Source organism: Dryobates pubescens, chromosome 18, assembly GCF_014839835.1.
Source record: "Dryobates pubescens isolate bDryPub1 chromosome 18, bDryPub1.pri, whole genome shotgun sequence".
In the NCBI taxonomy this organism is placed as follows: domain Eukaryota; kingdom Metazoa; phylum Chordata; class Aves; order Piciformes; family Picidae; genus Dryobates; species Dryobates pubescens.
In genome coordinates, this window is record NC_071629.1 from 14,169,060 (window position 1) to 14,191,757 (window position 22,698).

The 22,698-nt window shown below is 40.4% G+C and overlaps 1 protein-coding gene across 2 annotated transcripts in view; it reads left to right on the plus strand.

Moving 5' to 3' along the window:
* The window catches only part of ATRX (ATRX chromatin remodeler), an 84,053-nt gene extending 66,094 nt beyond the window's left edge, over positions 1-17,959 (plus strand). For both annotated transcript variants that reach the window (XM_054169460.1, XM_054169461.1), the window contains 8 exons: positions 1,946-2,054; positions 3,848-4,025; positions 5,476-5,670; positions 13,574-13,723; positions 14,213-14,338; positions 15,085-15,180; positions 15,746-15,874; positions 16,300-17,959. In XM_054169460.1, coding sequence (XP_054025435.1) covers positions 1,946-2,054; positions 3,848-4,025; positions 5,476-5,670; positions 13,574-13,723; positions 14,213-14,338; positions 15,085-15,180; positions 15,746-15,874; positions 16,300-16,578 — 1,262 coding nt within the window. In that variant the 3' untranslated portion in view covers positions 16,579-17,959. The remainder of the gene's footprint in view (positions 1-1,945; positions 2,055-3,847; positions 4,026-5,475; positions 5,671-13,573; positions 13,724-14,212; positions 14,339-15,084; positions 15,181-15,745; positions 15,875-16,299) is intronic.
* Positions 17,960-22,698: the final 4,739 nt, after the last annotated feature.

The following is a 22,698-nucleotide window of genomic DNA, read 5'->3' on the forward strand; positions in this document are numbered from 1 at the left end:
AGCTAATAACTATTCTACAAGTCTCTGTTCAGTCCAAAGGGAACTGATTCAGTCATTGATTTTTATTACAATTGCTGTATGCTCTGTTCTACTCCTGAAGTTGGCAGGAGTATTAGTCTCCTCTGTGGTGTTTTCTGCTATCCCAATGTGGACTTTTGCTTCTGATTTTATTCTATATCTTCTGTGCTTGATAAAGCCTGAGCAGATGAAATGTTCATCTGAAAGGAGAGAAGGTATTACATTACATTCTGTACCAAAATGATGTTACACGGTGATGTGTGGCAAATCCTGATCCTTCCTACTGGGAGAGATAATGAAAGAGAATTAGGCTGCTTTAAAACAAGCTGCAAGTCTTGCAAAATGTGAATTTAGGCTTCATATATACTGCAGTAGATTGCCTTATGGATTTCAGAAGGGAGAGGAATACTGAATTAATTATTCTGGTGATGCTCAAATGGCAAGGAATTTCTCACTAGCCAGACATGACCTCTGTATAGGGTGTTCTGTTACTCTGTGAAATCCTCCCTGAGCTCCTGATGATGCAGTTGATCTTTATGCGAAGTTTCACTTCCTGATGCGTGGTGATTGAGACATTCTTTTGAATCTGCCATTTCTTTCACATATTTTTGAGGTGTAAACATGTTCAACAGTTACATAAGAGAATGTGGCTTAGTGATACCAACACTGTGGTTAGATGAAGATCTCCAGTCTCTCTCACAGATTTACTGTTTCTGGTTGTTGCCTCCTTAGCTTCTGAACATGCGTCATCTTCAGATGTTGTCTGTATTTTGTGGCATTGGTGCCTTTAGCCTGAGATAAGATTTTAGAGGGTTGGGTTCTTTTGTTAAGCAATTAGAGTATCATACCAAGATTCACCATATAGAGGCCTTCTTGATGTATAACTCAACCTGTTTTCATAGTTGATTGTACTGAACAGTGCTGTCTCCTAAAAATGCTGTGTTCTCCTTAATTGGTGGCACTGTGTGACTCATTCTGTGTACACATAACTTGATGGACAAAGAAAATAAGAGGTTACTTGTGAACTGGGGAGACAAGAAAGGTCTTCCATTAGATGTAATTGTCTTTTTCTATCTCAGCTGGTAAGAACTAGCCATAACTCACAGGGTAATTAAATCCAAAGTGCTTTTTCTGTATTTCAGTTGCAGAATGATTAGAGCTTGACTTTCGAAATCTCCTTTGGAGTATTTACTTACAAATGCTGTTTGAGTGGGAGAGATTTAGTGACCCGAACTCTGCAACATTAAACTACACAGATTAATTAGAAAAACATGATTAGTTCTGTAATGCTTAAATACTAGGTTTAGTTACTTTTAAAAATAATCTTTGGCTCCAAGTTAAGGTATTAACAAATTGTATAATATTACAAATGTGTATATGCAATTAGAAATAGTGAAAAAGGAGGGGAACTACCCCAAAAAAGCTCAGCTCTTTTTAAATACTTCAAGTAAAATTTAACCTTGGCATACAATTAGATTGGTAATTTGTGTCTTTAAATTCCAGTCTGTATAAAACTTTTTTTTTACAAGAACATCAATTATTTGATATGAAATAAAAGTCCTCAAAGAAAAGGGCAAAAATATTAAGGAAATGGGCAGTGATAGGTGCTAGGTACTTTTTGCAAGGTAAAATGGTATTGACAGCATATATTTTTTTCTGGTTTTTAATAATTTCAGAGAAAAGTACTCTCCATAGGGTCCCTTCCAACCTCTACCATTCTGTTTGTAGGAGCTGTTGCAGGCTTGTGGGTGATCTTTGTCATCACAAATGCAATTGCTGTTTTTTTCTGTTGTGTTACATATTTGATAGTTTGCTGTAAGTGCACTACATAATGTTCCAAGCATTGCTATATTGAGTTGTGTACAACCAGCATTATCAGCCTGGTTGCTTAGGCAGTCAGCTTTTTAACAATCTGTTACATTTATAGGTGAAGGAAAATGGTTCCGAAACATTGACTATTATCGCTTAGATGGTTCAACTACAGCTCAGTCAAGAAAGAAATGGGCTGAAGAATTTAATGATGAAACTAACGTGAGGTGAGATCTCCTCTGGTATATACACTTGATTTTCCTCCTCCTCTTGCTGTTGTTCCATGTTTCTTTGTTACAGGATCACAGGATGTTAGGGGTTGGAAGGTACCTCTGGAGATCATCAAGTCCAAACCCCCTGCCAGACCAGGACCATGGAATCTATTGTGGGTCTCGCAGGAATGCATCCAGATGGGTCTGGAAAGTCTCTAGAGGAGGAGACTCCCAACCTCTCTGGGTAGCCTGTTCCAGTGCTCTGTGACCCTCACAGAGAAGAAGTTCCTCCCCATGTTGAGGTGGAACATCCTGTGCTGTAGTTTATATCCATTGCCCCTTGTCCTATCACAGGGTGCAACTGAGAAGAGCCTGGTCCCCTCCCTCTTGACACTCGGCCCTCAGATATTTATAAACATTTATTAAATCCCCTCTCAGTCTTTTCTTCTCCAGACTAAAAAGCCCCAGGGCTCTCAGCCTCTCCTTATAGGGCAGTGCTCCATGGAGTCCCTTAATCATCCTTATATCCCTCTGCTGGACTCTTGAGTAGGTCTCTGGCCCTCTTGAACGGGGGAGTCCAAAACTGGATGCAATATTCCAGGTGAGGTCTCACCAGGGCAGAGTAGAGGGGGAGGAGAACCTCCCTCAATCTGCTGGACACAGTCCTCTTAATGCACCCCAGGATCCCATTGGATCTCTTGGACCTCTTGGCTACAAGGGCACATTGCTGACCCATGGATAACTTGTTATCCACCGGGACTCCCAGGTGCTTCTCCACGGGGCTGCTCTCCAATTACTTGTATTAGCTTAATGACTGACCTCTTAAGGCTGGGCAAATAAATACTGCAGGTGCAGAACATGTACAAAAAGTGTGGAACAGCAAGAGGTTTCTGGTTGCCTGAGGTTACTTCCATTTGTATTGATTAATACTTGCTCAGTGTTTCCTTGCTGTTTTCATTCTTGTTTAGATTGTAAGCAATTTGGATCAATTGCAGTTACTTAAAAAGGCTGTAAGGACCTAGGAAGGCCAGAGCCCTGTGGGGTTTGACCAGGAGAAGGCAGTCACTTGGCCAGGCAGAGGCATGTAGCTCTCTTAGCTGTCTCCAGAATTGTCTCTCCCAGCCATCCACTATTTATACAACATGGCACTTTCAAATCTCAAGTGGATAGACAGGTAGATATCAATGTTTCCAAGTTGGCGTGATCCTAGATTGGTTTTAAAAATAAAATACATCCTTCTGTTGCAATCACTTGTAATGTACAGAAAATCATAAACAAACAAACCCCACAAGCTTCCACCAAAAAAAAAAGGTGAACTAGACTCTTCCATAGTTTATTTTGTCAGGTATCTGTCAAGAGCTCATTTTAAGTTGAACCTGAGAGAAATGGTGTTCAGAAAAAGCAGATGCATCAAAAAGTCATTCTAGAGTTATCCTGAACGCTTGCTAGCCAGGAAGCAGCTTTTAGAGCATGGGGTATGCCTGTTTAAAATTATGGTTTAATTTGATATAACTAATTTTATTAGAGTTTGAAAATGCAAACCCTAAGATTTTTCCTTAGCCAGCACTTCTTGTTAACAGTTGGTTTGCAGAAGGCCCTGATCTGTGAATCTGGCACCGTATGTTTTGCTGAAAGTGTTGTCCTTGTAAAATCTTCATCTGTTTTATGCTTAATACAGTATTTTAATGAAGTTTCTGAGTTATTTTAGTGTATGAACAACTCCACAGTAACACAGCAACATGAGAAGGGTGATTTTTAAATTATTACTTTCCAAAATGGTAAAATGTTGCAACTTTTCTCTGTTCCAGAGGCCGCTTGTTTATCATATCCACTAAAGCAGGTTCCCTTGGAATCAATCTTGTGGCTGCTAACAGAGTCATCATCTTTGATGCTTCTTGGAACCCATCATATGACATCCAGAGTATTTTCAGGGTTTACCGCTTTGGCCAGAACAAACCTGTGTTTGTGTACAGGTTTTTGGCTCAGGTAGGTTTCTCTCTGGTATTTTTGTGATGCATTCTGGTCCTACAAACCAGTTCATAAACTTGTGACTATTTGACCTTGTCTTGAAGTCTGTAATGGTCCACATTGATTCAGTTATCTTCCAGTCCTCACCTGATCACAGTTGACTACTGAAAAAGCTCCTGGAGGAGAGATTGGCAAATTAACTAACAGCTGAAATGATTTCCTGTTAAGCCCACCTTGTCTGACATATTGTCTAATACTAATTCTGGAATTCTAGCAGTGATTCACACATTCAGACTCAGGATATATGTTCTCAGCTTTTTTTAATCTGCTCATCACTAAGAATTCTTAGGTTAACGGGCTGTGGTTGTTAGGCAGTAGGCTTGCTCAGTGTAGCTGTCTTCTAAAGACCTCTTGTCTGGGGACCTTGGAAAGTCCAACTGGAAGGAAAACATAGGGAACTAAAGAATTCTGGATAAACACGCATCCAGTCATCATCTGAACACTTGTATCACACCCTGCAGATGTTAGAGGTGTAATAACTCTTATGATCTCTGATCTGTGCTTTTTTGGTAAGTGTAATTCTGCTAGGAAGCATCTTGCTTCATCTTCCAGTTCTTTAGGTGTTAGAGAATAGACTGAAGACCTTTTCCCAGTGACAGTACTTTTGTTCATTCACTTGCCAACTTAAATAGATTATTTTTGTAACGTGCTGCTGTCAGGCATGGTTTTTTCTTCAGGCTTCAGTCTATTCTTGTAGGTTCTATGTGCACTTCTGAACTGTTGATATCCTTTTAAAATTAGGATGTTCAGTACAGGCTGTGCTGTTCTTGTACTTCTCATAGTCATCATCTTTTTTATTTACCTTTTTTTTAAAGAAAAAGTAATTTTCCTTCTTTTCATCAAGGATCTAATTTTTCATACACAGCTGTGATGAATTAGACTTCACTACTTCTCTTCCCCTATCCTCTCCACTCCAGGGATATGGTATCTGTTTTCCTTTGTACAGCAAAATAAGGTACATGCTGTGGAAATTGCCATTTTTTTGCTCATAATCCTACTTTGGAGAATTTAAACAAAAATTGGATCTTTTCAAAACACTATTGAAATAACACATTTCTTACTCTAGGCAGTAGCTAGATGACATCTGTCACATGCACAAGTTTTATTACTTTGTGTTTGCTTCCAGGAGGTGTGTTTTCTTTCTTTTTTCCAGCAAAGTGTTTTCTAAGATGAGAATGGTTTGCTTTCACTGAGACTTGCCTAAATCTATTTGTAACGGGTGCAGCATTGTGTAGTGAAGGTTCATTGTCACTTCTTAGCATAGTGGTGGTTTGTAGATTACAGAGTCAGAGAAATGAGGAAAACACAGCATTGTCATGTTGTTATTATGACTATTTTGTATCTATTTTTTTCTTGAATGACAAGAAGGTCCAGAATTTGTATGCAATGAGTGTCTTGGGTTTTGTAGGGAACAATGGAAGATAAGATCTATGATCGTCAGGTTACCAAGCAGTCCTTGTCCTTCCGGGTTGTTGACCAGCAGCAAGTTGAACGTCACTTTACTATGAATGAACTTACAGAGCTCTACACTTTTGAGCCAGATCTTCTGGATGATCCTAATTCAGAGAAGAAAAAGAAGAGAGATACACCCATGTTGCCAAAAGTAAGTTGATTGCATCACTGAGAAATTGGATACTATTAAAATGACTTGTAGCTCTTTAAGGACATGGGATATTTGATCTTGGAAGGAGAAGAGTGCTGTATTTTCATTTCAGAGCACTATTCTGCACTTCAAAGCACTATTGTTCATTGCGAATGGAGGTGAATAGCAGAAAATGCAATAAAACGTGTAATTATTATAATGGATGGTATAAAAAGCTAGATGAGTTTCCCTTCATTGTAATTGACAGCATAAAAAAAAAGGATCTTCAGTTAAGAGAGAAAAATTTAAAATCAGAAGAAACAGCAATACTTTTGGACAGAATTTGACCAAATAGAAGGAAATTGGAAGCCAGGATTCAAAGTAACATCTAAGTGGGTGCTGGTGATAGCGAGCGTTACCTCATTTTGTACTAACAGAGATGTGAGGTGATGCTGTGCTTCAAGGTCTGTTTTTTATCTACCTAGGTGAGACTTTTTAAGAGTCAAACTAATTTATCCTGTCTTTTGCCAAGCATTGTTGGTTTTTAGTTCCTTTTAAAACCGCTCTTGCAGGGACCATTAATAGAGGTAAGGAAAAGTTGCACGCACTTACTCTATGTGAGGCAAATTGGACAAGCTAAGGTTTTGTCATCTATTTTTAGTGTTACCAGAACTAGCAGAGACCAGTGACATTGCTGTAGGCAGTCATTTACCCAGCTTAGTGAGAATGCTGATACTCAGGGATAATACAAAGTAGTGATGTCAGACCTTTTTCCAGCTTGGTGCTGAATAAATTTTTAACATCACAGGGGCTTGTTCTCACTGAGGCCTGCCTAAATCTGTTTGTAATGGACACGGCATGTGTAGTAGTGGTTCTTAGTCACTGATCTGCATAGTAGTGATTCACTGTCCTATGTGATGCTTTGGGAGCTGAAAAATGTACTAACTGAAATTAAAACCCAACTTTTACTGCCAGGCAGGAGTAAATTTCATGGGAAAGAATGACCAGTTTGTTACGATTTTGTTCCTTTTATAACCAAGTTAGTTTGTATTTCTGATGAGGTTAAGGTTTTGTGCTTTGTCTTACAGTTATTCTTCTGTATGTGGTCTGCTAAAGACTAATTCATCATTAAGCTGTTTTTCAATTATCTTTGCCTCTTACCAAGTGAACAGCTAGTGTGGCCTTGCAGTTAGTTAACTGGTTACATTTCCAAGTTACTGGAGTTTTATATCATTCTGCAGTGTCAGGGTATGGGAGGGAGGTTTTCCAGTTTGTAAATCTATTAATTGCCAAGCAAAACCAGTATGTTTTCCATTCTAGCCTATCTGTAGACTACTATAGTGTAATAAATCATGGTCAGGCATCATATTGGCATTCTTAATAGCAAAGCCATTCTCTGAAACAGGCTGTTAGACCACCTACAGTGTCTGTGCAGCTGCCAGAGGGATTTAGGAAGTGTTAGCCCTCTAAGTGTTAGTCACTGTTCCACATGCATTTTAAAACCCTTGAAAACAAAGTTTAATGACTGTATCTAAGCTCTCTTTATTACAGTGTTTCTCACCATAAGCGGTAAATTGTAGATAACTGAAAATGCTATTTTGCTTTTTTGTGCTATGTTGTACATTTTTCTTTTGGTATATTAATAGTATTTTATTTTTACCTCCTTAAAAAAAAAAAGATCTTCCTTTAGGTTGTAATTAATAGGATTTACTTTGTTTTATGTTCTTAGATATTTTATGCCATATACATGTATGCTTCCACAAACTCATTGATAGTGAATCACCATTTACTGCTGCTGATACTTATTTTTAGGCAAGTAAGATTAGGTTGAAAACCTGTGAAACACCTCATCATGTTTGCTCAAAGCATTGGTCAATCCAGTGCAATAATTAATATTTTGAAAATTGTTCTCTCTTACTTAACTTTGTTACTTGAGTATTAAACTCCACACTGTATTTCCTTCCCAACCATCAGTGTAAGGTTTGTGTAAGTTAATTCAAATAGAGGCTTTTCACCAAGTCCCTGGCTGGAAGTAGAGCAAATGTCTACTGGAATTCTCTCTCTTTTTTTTTTTGATTGTTTTAGTGAATGACTATTGAATGGCATTTTGTCCTTGTAAAAAACTGTCTCACTACATACTGTGTGCAGGTTTCTAATTCCCTTTTTTAATATGTTGGTTGAAAAGGCTGTAAATCAGGTTAAAATTATTTTTATTTTAGCAGTTTCTGCATTTATCTGTTGAAAACAGCTTCAGCCACACAGAATATGGGAAGCTACCATTAACCCCCAAATACTCCTTCCCTTTCTTTGCCCCCCTGAATTATTCTTGGTGTTGAGGAAGAACCATGCCAGATGCTGAGTTCCCTCAGGTCCTGCAGGAGCTAAGAGCTGGAGGTGTAAAGTATGGTAGGAGGTACAGAACTCCCAAGATGTGACGGGTGGCAGAGCAGCATGTGGCATGTGTGGTGGCTGGTGTTTTCATAGGCCCTTGGTATAACTGTGGTATAAACTTGTTCAAAACGTTAGTGGAGAATGCATAGTGTTTCTAGGAGTGTTAAAAAAAAATCAGTAGCTGTTACCATGTCAAGTATGGCTTGTGATTTGGGTTTTGGGCAGGGAGCCTGAGGGTAGGAGTGAAGTCTATTCTTTAAGGCCATCAGATGTACCTGGGTGGCGAGCTGTCAGGAAAGAATCCTGGGCAATTCAGCCAAGGAAACATGCCAAGTGAATATTTGCCTTTAGAGTGACTTCTCTGCTGCCATGGCATTATCCTGCCTGGCCTGGCTGAATAGTATCAGGGTAGGAAGTGTCACACAGGAATTGATACTGGAGAGCTCTCTTTCATTTGGGGCTTATGTTTACTATTTTGATGATCACAGTCATGTTAGGTTTTATTATTTTTGGCTTCATTTGCTTTCCCTGTGGAGTTCATCTGAGTAAGATACTATATTTTCATTTTATCCACAAATAGGTTCTTGCTTTACACACAAAACTGAGCTAGTCCAGGAGCTGCAGTGTCTCTTCCTTTGATTCCTGTGATCTGTTTAATTGAGTTGTGGCTGGTACCTTATTCAGAATATCATAAGGTTAACTTCTATGTTTTATTTCCTATGGTGTCTTTTTTTCATCTGTCCAAGTCTCTGAAATCCTACATAAACAATCCAAAGGAAGTCTCAGCTGTAGAAAAACCACTGTGGATGTTATTCTCTACCTTGTGCAGGGTTATTGATTCAGAAAGTTAACTGTTCCTTGTTCCAGTGTCATTTTAGCAAAGATACGTAATTTATTTTTGTAATTACAAAGCTCCTTAACAATTAAATGAATTCAACAACACACTCAAAATGGTTTAATTTTTTAAAAGTTGATTAAAAGCTATCAATATGCTTATGAAAACATCTAATGGTGAATGTTTTTCAGATGTAAAATGGATTAGTTGTGCAGTATTTGAAAATGAGTATTTTCTTGAGGATTGTGTTGCATGATGTTCTGCTGCTTTGTTGGTTGGGAGTTTAGCACACCCGACTTGATTTCTGCAGCTCTGAGCTGGAAACAAAGGCCACTAAAATGTCACCTGTATTCCTCTTCCATCATTGAGCTGTCTGCCCCTTCCTTACAAAGCCCAAGCTGCTCCTTTATAATTAACAGCAAAGCAAAACAGGCATTTAGGGTAAAAGAAGGCTTTAGTTCTGCCTTTTCCAGGTTTTGTGTGTAATTGTCTCTCTTTGTCTTCAGCCCTCTTTCTCATCTTCAAAGCGGAGCCTGTTGAACAGTGCTATCACTGTAATTTCACTGTTGTGCAGACAGTGAGGTAAGGGATTACCTTTGTAATCCTTACAACCCAGAAATACACTAGAAGTGTTAAGTGGAGATACTACTTTCTCTGAAAGAGCAGATTCCTCAGAACATGGTGACAAAGAGGGGTGAAAACACGCATTTTAGGACTGACCCTTTCCATGCAGGCTTTTCAGAGGGAAGTTCTAACTAGGAATTAGGTGAAATATTTTCCATCTCCAAGCATGAGTGTGGAAAACCTTGAAGAATGATAGCTTTTCTGTGGGATATCTGCTAAGTCAGAGAACTTGATATCAAGGGCACATAGTAGGAAGATTCTTCAGGTGTGCAGCCAGGAATTGTGTTGGTTGAGGAGGAGCAATTCAGTACTGACTGTTAAAGTTCTTGTAGCTTAGTTTTAACACACTTTTCAACTTTTTGATGTCATTAAAACAAAAGAGGGGCAGGGGTTAGTTCTTTAGCTTTTAATGGGCTGGGAGAATTGATTCTGTATTGTTTTAAAAGTAAGACAATGCCATTGTGTGAGTGTAGAAACACACAATACTTGTTCTCCTTGAGAGTCTTGTTTTTGCAATAATCCAAGTTTAGGTCAAAGGCCAGTTGTCTTAGAAAGTGTTGTTGAGAGACGTCAAGTGTTGCTATTTTACATAAAAAGTCACTTGGCAGTTGTGCAATATATAGTTTCCTTGGAAGTCTATCAAAGTTTCACGTCAAATTTTGATTTTAGCAGCAGCTGTCTGCCCTTTGCGGTCTGAGCAAGACCTTCAGGTTGCTGAGGAGTGCTGAGGAGTAAGGATGTGTGGTTCATGGAGAAATGTGTGTTGTACTACAACCAAAACTTCATAGAGCCATTCCCAGAAAGGGTTGTCAAGCCCTGGGCCAGGCTGCCAAGGGCAGTGGTAGAATCCCCATCCCTGGAAGGATTTCAAAGCTGTGTAGATGCAGTGCTGAGGGACATGGTTTAGTGGTGACCTGGCACTGCTGGGTTAACGGCTGGACTTGATGACCTGAAAGGTCTCTTCCAACCAGAACAGTTCTGTGATTTGCTGCCCTTGCCCCTCTGAAACAGTTTCTGACTCTTGAACAGTGGAAATACTTGGTTTTGACAGAATATTTGTATTATATATGTTGTTGATATGAATTACTAGTCTTAACTTCCACTTCTTGATTTAATTGATCCGCCATCCCTGCAGAGTTGAAAAGGACTGCTTCAAAAATTCAGTCCAAAAAGGTGTAATGGGTGCCTTAAGACTGAGTAGTTGCTCAGTCAAATTTGCTGTGTTTAAGCCTAGAAATAATGACTGTAGAGAGACCATGAGCTTTATGGCAATGTGGTGACTCAATGTCTAACACAGGCTAAAGGTTTAGTTGTTATTTCTGTAGAGTAGCGATTCCAAAGGAGAAGGTGGTGTAAAGTGAAAAAATGCTGTTTAATGTCTTATGATTGCATTTTGGGTGCTACATTTTCCTTTGCTCTGAATTCAGCAGTGGATCTGGAGTCTTTTTAAAGTTAAGTTGATTTATGACTGGGCTGTTGTTCTGGGGTTTCTTTGAGTAGATTCTCACAGACTCTTAGCACTCAGCTCCCGAAGGATTGTATACTGGGATAGACTTGGCTGATAAATGGTTAGGAGGGAAAAGTTTCTTCACCACAGATACTAATAGCCAGGCTCAGAGATAAGTGCAGTACTTGTGTGTGCAATTACTTGGCCAGTGCAATACGTATTTCAGAGCAGTATATAAGAGGTGGGAGCTGGAAAAGACAAAAGGTGGGGGGGGGATGGTGTGTCTGTCAGAGCTGGCTCTGCTGCACCCTTGGTTCCTGGGTTATTCTTCCCCTGACCAGTGTGTTGGGTGGATTAGAGTCACAATCACATTTTTATGTGAAATGAAAGCTTGGCTCAGTTGAGGTCATGTAATGCAGATTGGAAAAGCAGATTAAAATAATAGTTCAGATGCAGTTGGATATAGTATATCATTATTTTATACTACCTCAGGACATAGCCAGGGCATGTGTTTTACTGTAGTTCTGTACTAGGGGACAGTTTTGTGAATTTGGAAGGCTGCTGATCTCAGAATCAGAAGAATTTGCTGCTTATTTAAATTTATTTTTATTTTTAACCATGGCATTAAATGTTCAATTGGTCGAGGAAAAACTTGGTTATAAATTACAACATAACTCAAATTCCTGCATGGATCATTTCCTTTCCAATACATTTATCTCTCCATAGCATTTCATTTCCAACAGGGTTTTAAAAAGATGCTTTTAAAAATTAGAAACCGTTTGTCTGTGGCTCTTCAGTTTTTCATTCATCACCAGGATTTCATCTTAAAGCTTCTAAACTAATTGATAATCATTGTTCTATCAATGAGCTTAACAAATGGAAATACTTATGCTTTTTTGTTTGTTTGATATGTAAGGTAAATTTATTTACTTTCCATTGTAAAATTAAAGGAGCAAAGTGGAGCAGCACCTTTCATACCTCAGTTTTCAAGCTCCATCATTAAAGTTAATGCAAAATAAAGTTTAAACAAAGAAAAGCAAACACACAGTTGGATGTAATTTAAACCACATTTCGAAGACTGTGTTGGCTGAGTGTGGATTATAGTCCAGTATTGTTTTCAATAATAGTGTTGCCATGGAAATGAATGCATATGCATGTCCAGGACCCCTCCACGCACTGATGTACAGCTATGGCATGCTCAGAGTGCTTCATTTGTCTTAGCTGGCTTTGGTAATGTCGTCTTGATTTCTTCACCCACTACTTCTAGATGTTTTTGTTGTATCCTGTTATTGCATCCCTTTTCTGTCTCTGCCTTCTCTCCTAGCACCCCAAAATACTGTTACTTCTTCCTTGTGCCTGTTAGTTGTGAAGGTATTATATTGAATATTGTTGAGGAGCAGGTGATGAAATCATTGATTCCAGTTTAGGGAAACAAGCTAGCAGAAGGATGAAACAGAGACTAGCTTACATAATTGGTCAACATAATAGAGCTGTAAACACACAGAGAAGCAAACAACTTTCTGTGGCTGCTGTGGCAAAACCACTGGTCTTCCAGGACTTCCACATGCAGCTCCCAGTGTTGTTCCAAAAATCTGCTTGTGGGTACAAGCCACTCTTTCCAATAGTTGTTCCATCTAGATTATAAAATGTCATGGTAGGACAGTTCATATTTCTGTTGGTACAAATGCCTAAAGGAGAAGAGGGTGTGATGGGGACTGGGTCTGTAGGTATTCATATAATTCCACAACATATTCAGTGTATTGACTGTAATTCATTTCAGAGGCAATCCAGAAGTGCAGGGAGATAATGGTTTGTATCATGAATCTTCGACTGAATGCTGAGCTGTATGTAGTGTCAGAGAATCATTTTGGTTGAAAACCAACTTTAAAATCATCAAACACGTGTGTGTGTGTGTGTGTATATATACAGAGAGAGATATTTTGTATGTGTATAAAATGTTAGTATGCCTGCAAACTAAACCTTCACAATGGTTTGCCATTATAAAGTATATTGTAAATATTTTGGTGAACCTTAAAAGCAGTCAAGCATTGTGGAATATAGAGGGCTAAATTGCAGCCTTCTGATCAAGTGCAATTCATGGGAATGATTTGATCTTTCCTTGTCCAGTGGATGGGGGTGGCTTTTTATTTCAGCATCTATCTGAACTTTTAAGCAAACAGCCTTTTCTGTCGAATTCTGATGTCCAGTTGATGTACCAAAGTACTACTTAGTGTTTTAAATCCAGTAAAGGTGCCCTTTATATCTTATAGATGCAGATTATTGGTGGGTCCTCTCAGGTATCCAGCCTAAGCAAAGGAAAAATCATTGAGCACATTCCTTTCTTTTTAGGTCCTTAAACTGTGTTTGTTGTTGTGGAATCTGAGTGCATTCCTGTGGTTCATTAAGTGATTGGACTGTCATCTTGCTAACAGATTGTTAAGCCATTACCCTCCCTCTGAGGAAGATTGGGCTATCGAATTATTCTTTAATTTTGTTTCACTGTGAAGTGCTCTGAGCTGCTATTTATGAGGTTGAGTCCAAGGAGTAAGTTAGGCATGAACAAAGAGTCAATATTGGAGTATTGCTGCAGAGTGACTTCTCGTTTTGTCTTCTCTTCATTTGAACAGGACACGATTCTGGCAGAACTGCTGCAGATCAATAAAGAGTATATTGTTGGGTATCACGAACATGATTCACTCCTGGACCATAAGGAGGAAGAGGAACTCACTGAAGAGGAAAGGAAGGCAGCATGGGCAGAATATGAAGCAGAAAAGAAGGTAAAGTTATCTAATCAGGTTTACACACATGAGAACAAACCTCTCCAGATTTAAGTACTACTTACCTGTTCACTTCGTTCTGGGGAAATTAATTATCTTGCCAAAAAATGATTATAGAAAGCAAATTTTGACACATGAGAAATAGAGATACTGTGTCTTGTTTGCCTTCCCAGTGCTGGTCCTTTTTGTGTATTTTCTTTGCTACTTTGATTTAAAAGTTGCTTTATCCTTTTTGCACCCATTTTTTTGTTCCTGTTTTGTAACAAAACTCTGCTAGTGTCCTTTGTAAAGCCTCTCTTTTACCAATGAGGGGCATATCTACCTCCATTTAAAGTACACAATTGAGTTCAAATTTTTTTGCAGCAATCCCACTAACATAAGCACCTTCCAGAAAGGATCTAAAAGTTTGATTGGTATTTCATGGGTTGTTCTAGAAGACCATAAATTACCAGAGTTTTCCAAATATAAATGCATTTTGTATTTTTTAAGGGCTTGACGATGCGTTTCAACATGCCAACTGGGACCAACATGCTTCCCACAAACTTCAGCTCCCAAACACCATATATTCCTTTCAATTTGGGTGCTCTGTCAGCTATGAGCAATCAACAACTGGAGGTAAGTAGCAATCCAGGTCATGTAATGTGTCTGTGTAGCTATAAGCCCCTCTGTGACAAGTCAAAGCTAATGTCATTACCACATCTAGGCTTCTTCCTCCTGCCTGAGGAGGAATGGGATAGAGGAACACATGGTCTGTTCCTCAGTTAACCCAGCTCTTCTTTTCCCATCTTAGCTGAAGTAGCTGGGAGCATTTCTTCCTAGTAACATGCCAGGCTGTGATGTGCAGGAGCTGAAGCACAGTTGTCTGATGGTACCCTACTAGTGTCTGATGAGTCTGTGTAAAAGAATTGAAAGCTTTTAACAAAGTGTGCAGATCAAGGAGACCTGTGTTGAATAATGCAGCATATTTGCCAGGATTGTGCTAAAAAAGATCATTTACCATGGTGGATGTCATTTTGAGCCCAGAGAATGAGTTGAAATTGTAACATCAGCAATGTCATTGTGGCAGAAGATTTGCCTGGGTAGAAATGTAGCACTGCAGTGATGATCTGAAAACATTTGGGTACAAAAATAGTATTGTATAAACACTGCCCACTGTACAAATTGACAGATTTCTACACACTTCAGTTACTCTGTGCTGAAATTCAGGAGTGTGGAAACTTGGTGCCATTGACTTGGGCAAATTGAGAGAAAAAAGTAATTAATATCTCTGTACACAAGGCAAAGATGAAGAAAATTTGGAAAAGGTTGGCAAAGGAATGTGTTCTATGTGCTTTATAATTAATTTTCTGTTGTTTTCTCAGGACCTTATTAATCAAGGAAGAGAGAAGGTTGTGGAAGCAACCAACAGCGTAACTGCAGCGAGAATCCAGCCCCTTGAAGACATCATTTCAACCATAGTGAGTGAAATGGGTGACTGTGGAGTTGGATTAGGAGGTGGGAAAAGGTTAAACGTTATCAGGCAAAGAAATTACTGATGTATGTGGCCATTCAGCAGGTTAACTGTTATTAGTGAATATACTTTCCAATTTGTATTGACTTTTATCTCTGCAGGTTGCATTTACCCTTGATGCTGTTGAGATATGACAGAGCCTTAGAGGACTAGCAGTTTAGAGTCATCATTATTTGCCATGCTATGAAAATCTTGATCTTCTACAAATAAGAATAATAATCAAACACAAACATGATGCATTTCCTGTAGCTTGTCCTTACTTGTCTATCTTGGGCTGCCACATTTCTCATTTGCTCCCAGTAATCTGCAGGTGTAGTACCTTTATTAGGAGTCTGAAGAAGTAATAACTCACAGTTCTGATTCTGGTGAAGTATCATTTTAGATTGACTGGAAATTGGGCTGTGTTTTAATTTGTGATGCAGCTCTGATCTGAACAGATGCAAGACCTCAGTTACCATTATGCTGTTGTCAAAATGTGCCAATAAAGTTTTGGGTTTTTTTTCCCTTTTTAGTGGAAAGAAAATGTAACACTCACAGAAAGCCAAGTACAGGCCCTGGCACTGAGCAGGCAGGCAAGCCAGGAGCTTGATGTCAAGCGCAGAGAAGCCATCTACAATGATGTCCTCACTAAACAACAGATGGTAAAACATCTAATATGTATTTGATTGGCTGTCCATGTTTGATGGATGGACTTTGTGTGTGTGTGTGTGTTCATAATGTATTTTAGGTACATAAATAAGTACCTGAAGAATGTGTGTTTGCTGACATTGTGTAACAGTGTATGTGAACCTGAGGGGATGGTTCTTGTGCCGTGCGTAGGGTTGCACTCATCAGCCTTTTTGAAGGAGACTCCCAGTCAATGAGAGAACATAGCCCCAAATGGTGTTACTAAATGGTTTCTGCAGTAATCAGCTTGTGAATGCCATCACGTTAGTGCTGGTGATAAAAACAGTGCTTTTTTCCTTCAGCCATGCTGTCCCTAACAAATTGATTTGAGCTCTGAACTTGATACTTGGGGTGCTGAGGCGGGTCAGGCACTCACGGCATCTCTGCTTTCCCTTCACAGTTGATCAGTTGTGTTCAGAGGATACTCATGAACAGAAGACTACAGCAGCAGTACAATCAGCAGCAACAGCAGCAGATGTCTTACCAGCAAGCAGCAATGAGTCATCTCATGATGCCAAAGCCTCCAAATTTGATCATGAATCCTTCCAACTACCAACAGATAGATATGAGAGGAATGTATCAGTCAGTGTCTGGTGGTTTGCAGCCACCACCATTACAACGAGCACCACCCCCAATGCGAGGCAAAAATCCAGGGCCTTCCCAAGGGAAATCAATGTGATTTTGCACTAATAGCCTAAAGGATTGTTAAAATCAGAGAAAGAACTTTTATTTTTTTAGGAATCAATGGCTTAACAGAACTCAACTGTAAAAAAAAAAATAATTAAAAATAAATAGTTTGGTCCCCTTAAATGCCATGTTCCATATTAGTGTTTCAGCTTTGTTTAAATAGGACATAATGTTCTCCCTGCTGTCAGTGATGTTGCCTAGAATCTTCTTACATATGTTGAGTACAGGAGATAACAAGTTGTTTTCAGTGAAAACAAGTCCTCCCATAACAGTAGCATCTCCACAGGTTTCCTGTCTAAACTCCTACGCTTGCTTTTAGTAGCTGTGAAGCTGTCAGCAGATGGGAGCAGCTTAGGAAGGACCACAGCTCTGTATGCTTCAGTTTGCCACACGTGAATTGGAAACAGCTGAGTTCTTGATTAGAGTTGATTCCTCAAATTATGGAATACTTTTTTGCCTACCCATTTATTGATATTAGTAGGAATATTCTAAGGGAAATAGCCTAGTTTCCTTTTGACTGAGGTCTGGACTCGTGCGCTGTCATCTATACTGAAAGAAACAGGAACTTAAAATACTTTTTTGAAACAGAATTGAGTGCAATATTCTTAAATACTACTGCTCTGAAACTTCTGAGTCATGCAGTGACATCAAAACTGTGTGTACAGCCTTAAACAGTAACCTGGGGAGGTGATGGTGCTTCCCCAGTCCTCTGCCATATTTTGTTTTCAGTTTTATGTGATGGAACAACAAAGGGTGATCCCAGAGGTGGAGATGTATTTCCTTCACACGCTGATTTACTTTATGGGGAGTCCAGTACAAAGCACATTTCTGTTAACTCCTTAATGCTGGTGCTACTGTCTCTTCCCGTTGCCGGCAATGGGAGACAGGCCAAGAAATTAAATTCCTAGTATTTGGGGGGTTAAAGTGGTGGTGATGTCCAGGGTCAAGCCCTGTCAAGAAAACATCTTTATACAATGGCAGAACCACCGCTGATTTAAAATCCGTATAAAGAAAGTGCTGTAGCAACTCCCAGAGCTGCCAGAATAGTGAAAACCCTTTTCCTCTATTAGGTAAAATGAGTTTTTTGTTCCACACTCCTCCCTGCTCCCTGTCATTTGTGTGAAGACAGGATTTAGTACATGGAGGGCTTGGGTTTCTTTGTTTATTTTGGTTTTCTTTTTTCTCTTGCTATAGACCATTTCTGGTCAACAGTCAACCAATTTCTGGTTGCTTTGATACCATTAGAACTCTCTTTACCCACAGTTTTTGTGCTTGTGAAGATCTAATTATATATAAATAGGGCTTTTCTTTGAGTATAGTTTGGGTGATTCTTCCCCCACCTCTCCAAAAAAATAATTAAAAAAAATAATTTAAAAAAAATAAATAAATTCTAGTTTGGGGGTAAAAGTGAGAGGAACGTTTGAGGCAACGGTGTATCGACTACAGAGAACTCTGGAGAAGCAGGCGGATGGAGGCATTGGCTCCAGGTACTGCTGGACTCTTCTGACATGAATGGAATTTGTTCTGGTTCCTGGAAGGTTTTTTGCAGGTGTTTTGAGTTCTTGCCCTGAGAGGACAAGTGGGTTTTGCATCTAAATACACAAATCTTTGGTGGTATTTGCTTTTGTGCTTGACACTTGGTTTGTGATCTGGTTGTTGCAGAACCAGCTAACAAGTTCTGTCTTGGACTCTTTTTGTTACAAGATACCACAGGAGAACCTCAGTGTGTTCTAGTGCTTTGCCAGCTCTACAGTTCAGTTTAATTTGAGAGAAGGGGAACAAGGAGAGACCTGTTCACACTAGAAGAAACAAAACATGAGACTTTTGAGACAAACATTGGAAGGCAAATGTACTCTGGGCAACTCTCACCGATGCGCCTACGTGTCGTGAGTAAGAGAAATTCTTTCTACCAAACCTGGGAATGTTCAATGGAGTTTTGCAGTAACTCAGAGACTTAAATGTGGAAGTTTTAGGCAACATTTAGAGGCACTTTCCCCCACCCCCACCCCCCCATTCTGGACAAACCTCTGGGTAACAGACGACTAACGCATACGCAGAGAGCCGACCTAAGCGTTGAAATTAAACTCGGACCACTTTGCATACCCGTTTCTCACTTGACATTTTAGCTGCATAACGACGTGCTTTGAGTATAACATCAAGCTTTAACCAATATTTAAGGACAGAACATACGTCAATAAGATAATAAAAGGCTCATTTTTATATTTGTTTTAGATGTTTTAACTAGATAAAATGGCTTAAGATGACGAATAAAAATGTTGCTTGTAATACAGTTTTGCCTGCTAAATTCTCCACATTTTGTAACCTGTTTATTCCTTTGGATGTAAAGCGTTTTTGCTTAGTATTGTGATATTGTATATGTTTTGTCCCAGTTGTATAGTAATGTTTCAGTCCATCAACCAGCTTTGGCTGCTGAAATCATACAGCTGTGAAGACTTGCCTTTGTTTCTATTAGATGGCTTTTCAGTTCTGTATTAAATATCCCAAGTACTATAGAAAAGGTGTCCCCTCTTCCTATAAGGCTGTTTTTGTAATATATATAAGGACTGGAAATGTGTTTTTAAAGAGAAGAAGCATTCAAGTATGACGATATACTATCTGTGTTTTCACCATTCAAAGTGCTGTTTAGTAGTTGAATCTTAAACTATTTAATATCTCATTTAATAAAGTGACCAAAATCCATCCATGTGCCTTGTGCTGCATTCATCATACAGCATTAACTCCACAGGGTTGTGGGCTGAGAACCTGTCTTTGGAGAACTGGGAGTTCAAGCTCTCCTCTTATTCCCTGCAGTGAGGTGCCCAGTGCTGGATGTAGCCTTTAATTTCATTCGGAGGAAGCACTTGTGGTCTAGGTTTTCCAGTCAGATCAATTAACTGCAGTTTCTGCAGCCAATCTGTCTTAAAAATCAAGAGTGAGTTCTCACTCAGTGATGATAAATTAAGAGTGAAGTTCTGCTTGGTCAAATTAGAGTGACTTGTTTGGCTATTTCAAACTCATCATTTTACTGCTTCCTTTCTTAGCTATTATATCCCACTTGTTGGGCAAAAAAACCTAACCAAAAAATGGCATGACATTGTGTTTTAAACCTTAAAGCTGTGGCTCCTGTCCAGTGCTGCAGCCAGGTTACAGCCCTGGGTGGGTCTGCTTGGGGAGGTGCTGCTGGTCTTGCTGTTAGCTGAGAAAGGGCAGCTGCCATGGAAATTGTGACTGGTGTGGAAAGCATCAAATTGTGCTACAAATGTGAGCACCGTGGTTTTAAATACCTCAGTAACTTGATTAAAACTTTGATAGAGGGCACTGGGAGGCTCTGGCACATGGTGGAGGCTGGATGTTGGCTGTTTGTGTTTGCCTGGGGAGTGTCCTGAGATGACACCCCCCCCTACAGAGCAGGCCTGAAAGGTGCTCCAACACTGAACATAGGTGTTTTGAGGTGGTGTGTACTAAATGCTAAACCTGTGGGTTGCTTTGTCCTGACCTTAAAAGCAGAAGCACTCTGAGCAGGGTAAATAAAATTAATCAGTTCAAGCAAAAAGAGTTTTGAGTAAATTTTCAACATTATGGAAAGACAGATGTCCTAAATGTTCCCAGCTGGAGATGTTTGGAAAAATGCTGGTGTTGCAGCATAGAATGGTTTGGGTTGGAAGGAACCTTTAAAGGTCATCTAGTCCAAGCATCGGCCATGAAAGCATGCAGCATCTGAATTTCCTTTTCAGACCTGCTCTGATGTTGAAATAACCCTGTGTGCATCCTCCCAGCTGTAGAATGTACTCTGGAGATGCATCCCAGAGCACCAGCAGCACTCCACCTAAGCAAGTCTTTAGGATAGCTGTGCTGCTGTGAAAGGTTGAGGGCAAGCTGTGGCCTCAGGTTTGGGTCTCAGGTGTGCTCAGACTTTTCGTTCAGTGATCACAGGCTGGGTGCTTTACAGTGAAGGGCCTGGAGAAGCTCCTGATCTGCTGTGAGCATGTGGGATGCAGAGTTCATCCTCTGGGATGTGAAAGGTGTAGAGAAGCTCCTGGTCTGCTGTGGACATATGGGTTGAGTAGTTCATCCTTCTGTGCAGGGCCCTGGGTCACCTCTACACAGACAGCTACCGCACAGCAGGCACATGGAAGCCATTTTTCATCCAGTGGCAGCTCTTGTATCTGCTGTGCCCAGTGATGAGGTGGTGACTGAAGGAATGTGTTGGGAAAGGGCTGAGGCCTAATATGGGGAGAAGGGTGAGGGGCTCTGTGGGGAAGGTAAGTACAGGGGGATGTGGGATCACTCCTCGAGTCTGTGCTCAGCCCCTTTCAACCCCCCCCCCGCCCCGATCTCAGCACCTTGGCTTTGTGTTTCATGTCTGGTGTGCATGGAAGCTATTTGAGACATTGACTGTGGAACAGCACTGGTAGATGGGGCATTAATCAGTGCCTGACTCAGGGACAACAGCTCTTGCACGATGTGTGGTTTTCCTTCCCATGGGTTCTTCTCGTTGCTTGTTAGTGCACACGTCAGCTTGCCATGTCTCTCATGTGGTGATCTGCCACACTTCTGGTCATGGGCACTTTGGTGCTAAATGCTTTTTGGTAATGGTGAGGGAAGATCCTGAGACTCCTCAGTTAAGTTGGCTTTGCAGGTCTTTCTCAAACTCAGCCAGCAGCAGGCACAAGACTCCATCCTCACTATTTTCCATTAACTCTGAAACACTTACTTGCTTTGGAAACAAGATTTTATAGTTCATTTTGCATGACTTCGTGCTCTGGGGTAAGTTCCTCCCTACAATCCCACAACTCCCTGACTGCAGGTTGTGTTTTGTCTTTACCTTAAAAAGTGGGATCACCAGGGATTGCATTTGGCAGTTTCAGCCACAGAAAGTGCTTTTCCCATGGTGCTGTGTCCCCCCATCCCTCTTGAGCATAGCACTGTTCCTGCCTTTCCATGTCTCCAGGTGCCTGTAGAACCTGGAGAAGCAGTAGCACATGGCACCCATGTTTGATGTTTGCCCATTGATTACTTTCAGCACATGTCCCAACTATCTTGTCTCCCACCCACATATGTGGTTAATGAATTACACTGAGATGCCAGGTAATCCAGATTATACCCTCAGTGTACTCTGTGTCTTCTCTCTTAAGGGGAGCATTCAGTAACCTCACTTTATTTCCTTGCAGCACCTTTGTGATTGTAAAGCTTTCTGGATGGAGCTGAAGCTAGACTTGGACCTGCAGAGGGCTCCCCTGCTTGGAGAGTTTCAACCAAACCCCCAAGTACAGGCTGAATCTTGACTGTTGGGTTGTAGAAGACATCACCCTTTGGATCAGGTACCCAAGGTCGTCTGCTGTGGTGCTTTCAGACCTGTGCCTTTCTGTGTGCAAAACAGCACTGGAGGGTGAAGGGCCCAGCAGGGTGTTTTGCAGGGCCACAGCAATGTCCTGCACCAGCCAACTTTTCCTTCTCTTTAGGAGAAGTTTTTCATCCGACTGCTGTAACATTGAAGCACAGGGAAGCTACACAAGCTGAGGTCCCAGACATATACACAGAATCACATAATGTTTTGGCTTTTCCTTCTGTTAGGAGAAAGTCTCTATGGTTGAAGCATTGCAAATGTGTTTTCCTCTAAAACTTCCCTAGCAGGAAGAGGGCAGCATCTGAGGCTGGTCCAACACCACCACTAGAGCAGATAGACCTCATTACAGGCTGTAGGGTCCATCTCACAGCCCTGTAAAAGCCTTCAAGCAGTTGTGTCTCCATTTTGCTTTCACTGCACAGAGCAGCAGCTGGTGGGTAACAGCTGGATGAGGAGTCTGTTCTTCTCATGGACACGTGAATGTGTCCACATGAAAACACCACTGAGCATTGCTGCCAGCTCCCTGTGCCACCCAAAATGCAGCCAAAGTTGTAACTGTTGAAGCAAAACCAAACCCAGCAAATTCCTGCTGAAAGCAACCACTTGGGTGGGATTCAGCAGTGCTGAATTCTCCCTTTACAGTGTCCCACGTGGGAGATGACACCAACCTTTACAAAGAGGTTTACAGTAAATTCTTTATGAATTTTGATGTTGGCAAGTATTTTGTTCCCAGATCCTGCAGAAGGGCTTTAATGCCACCCCTCA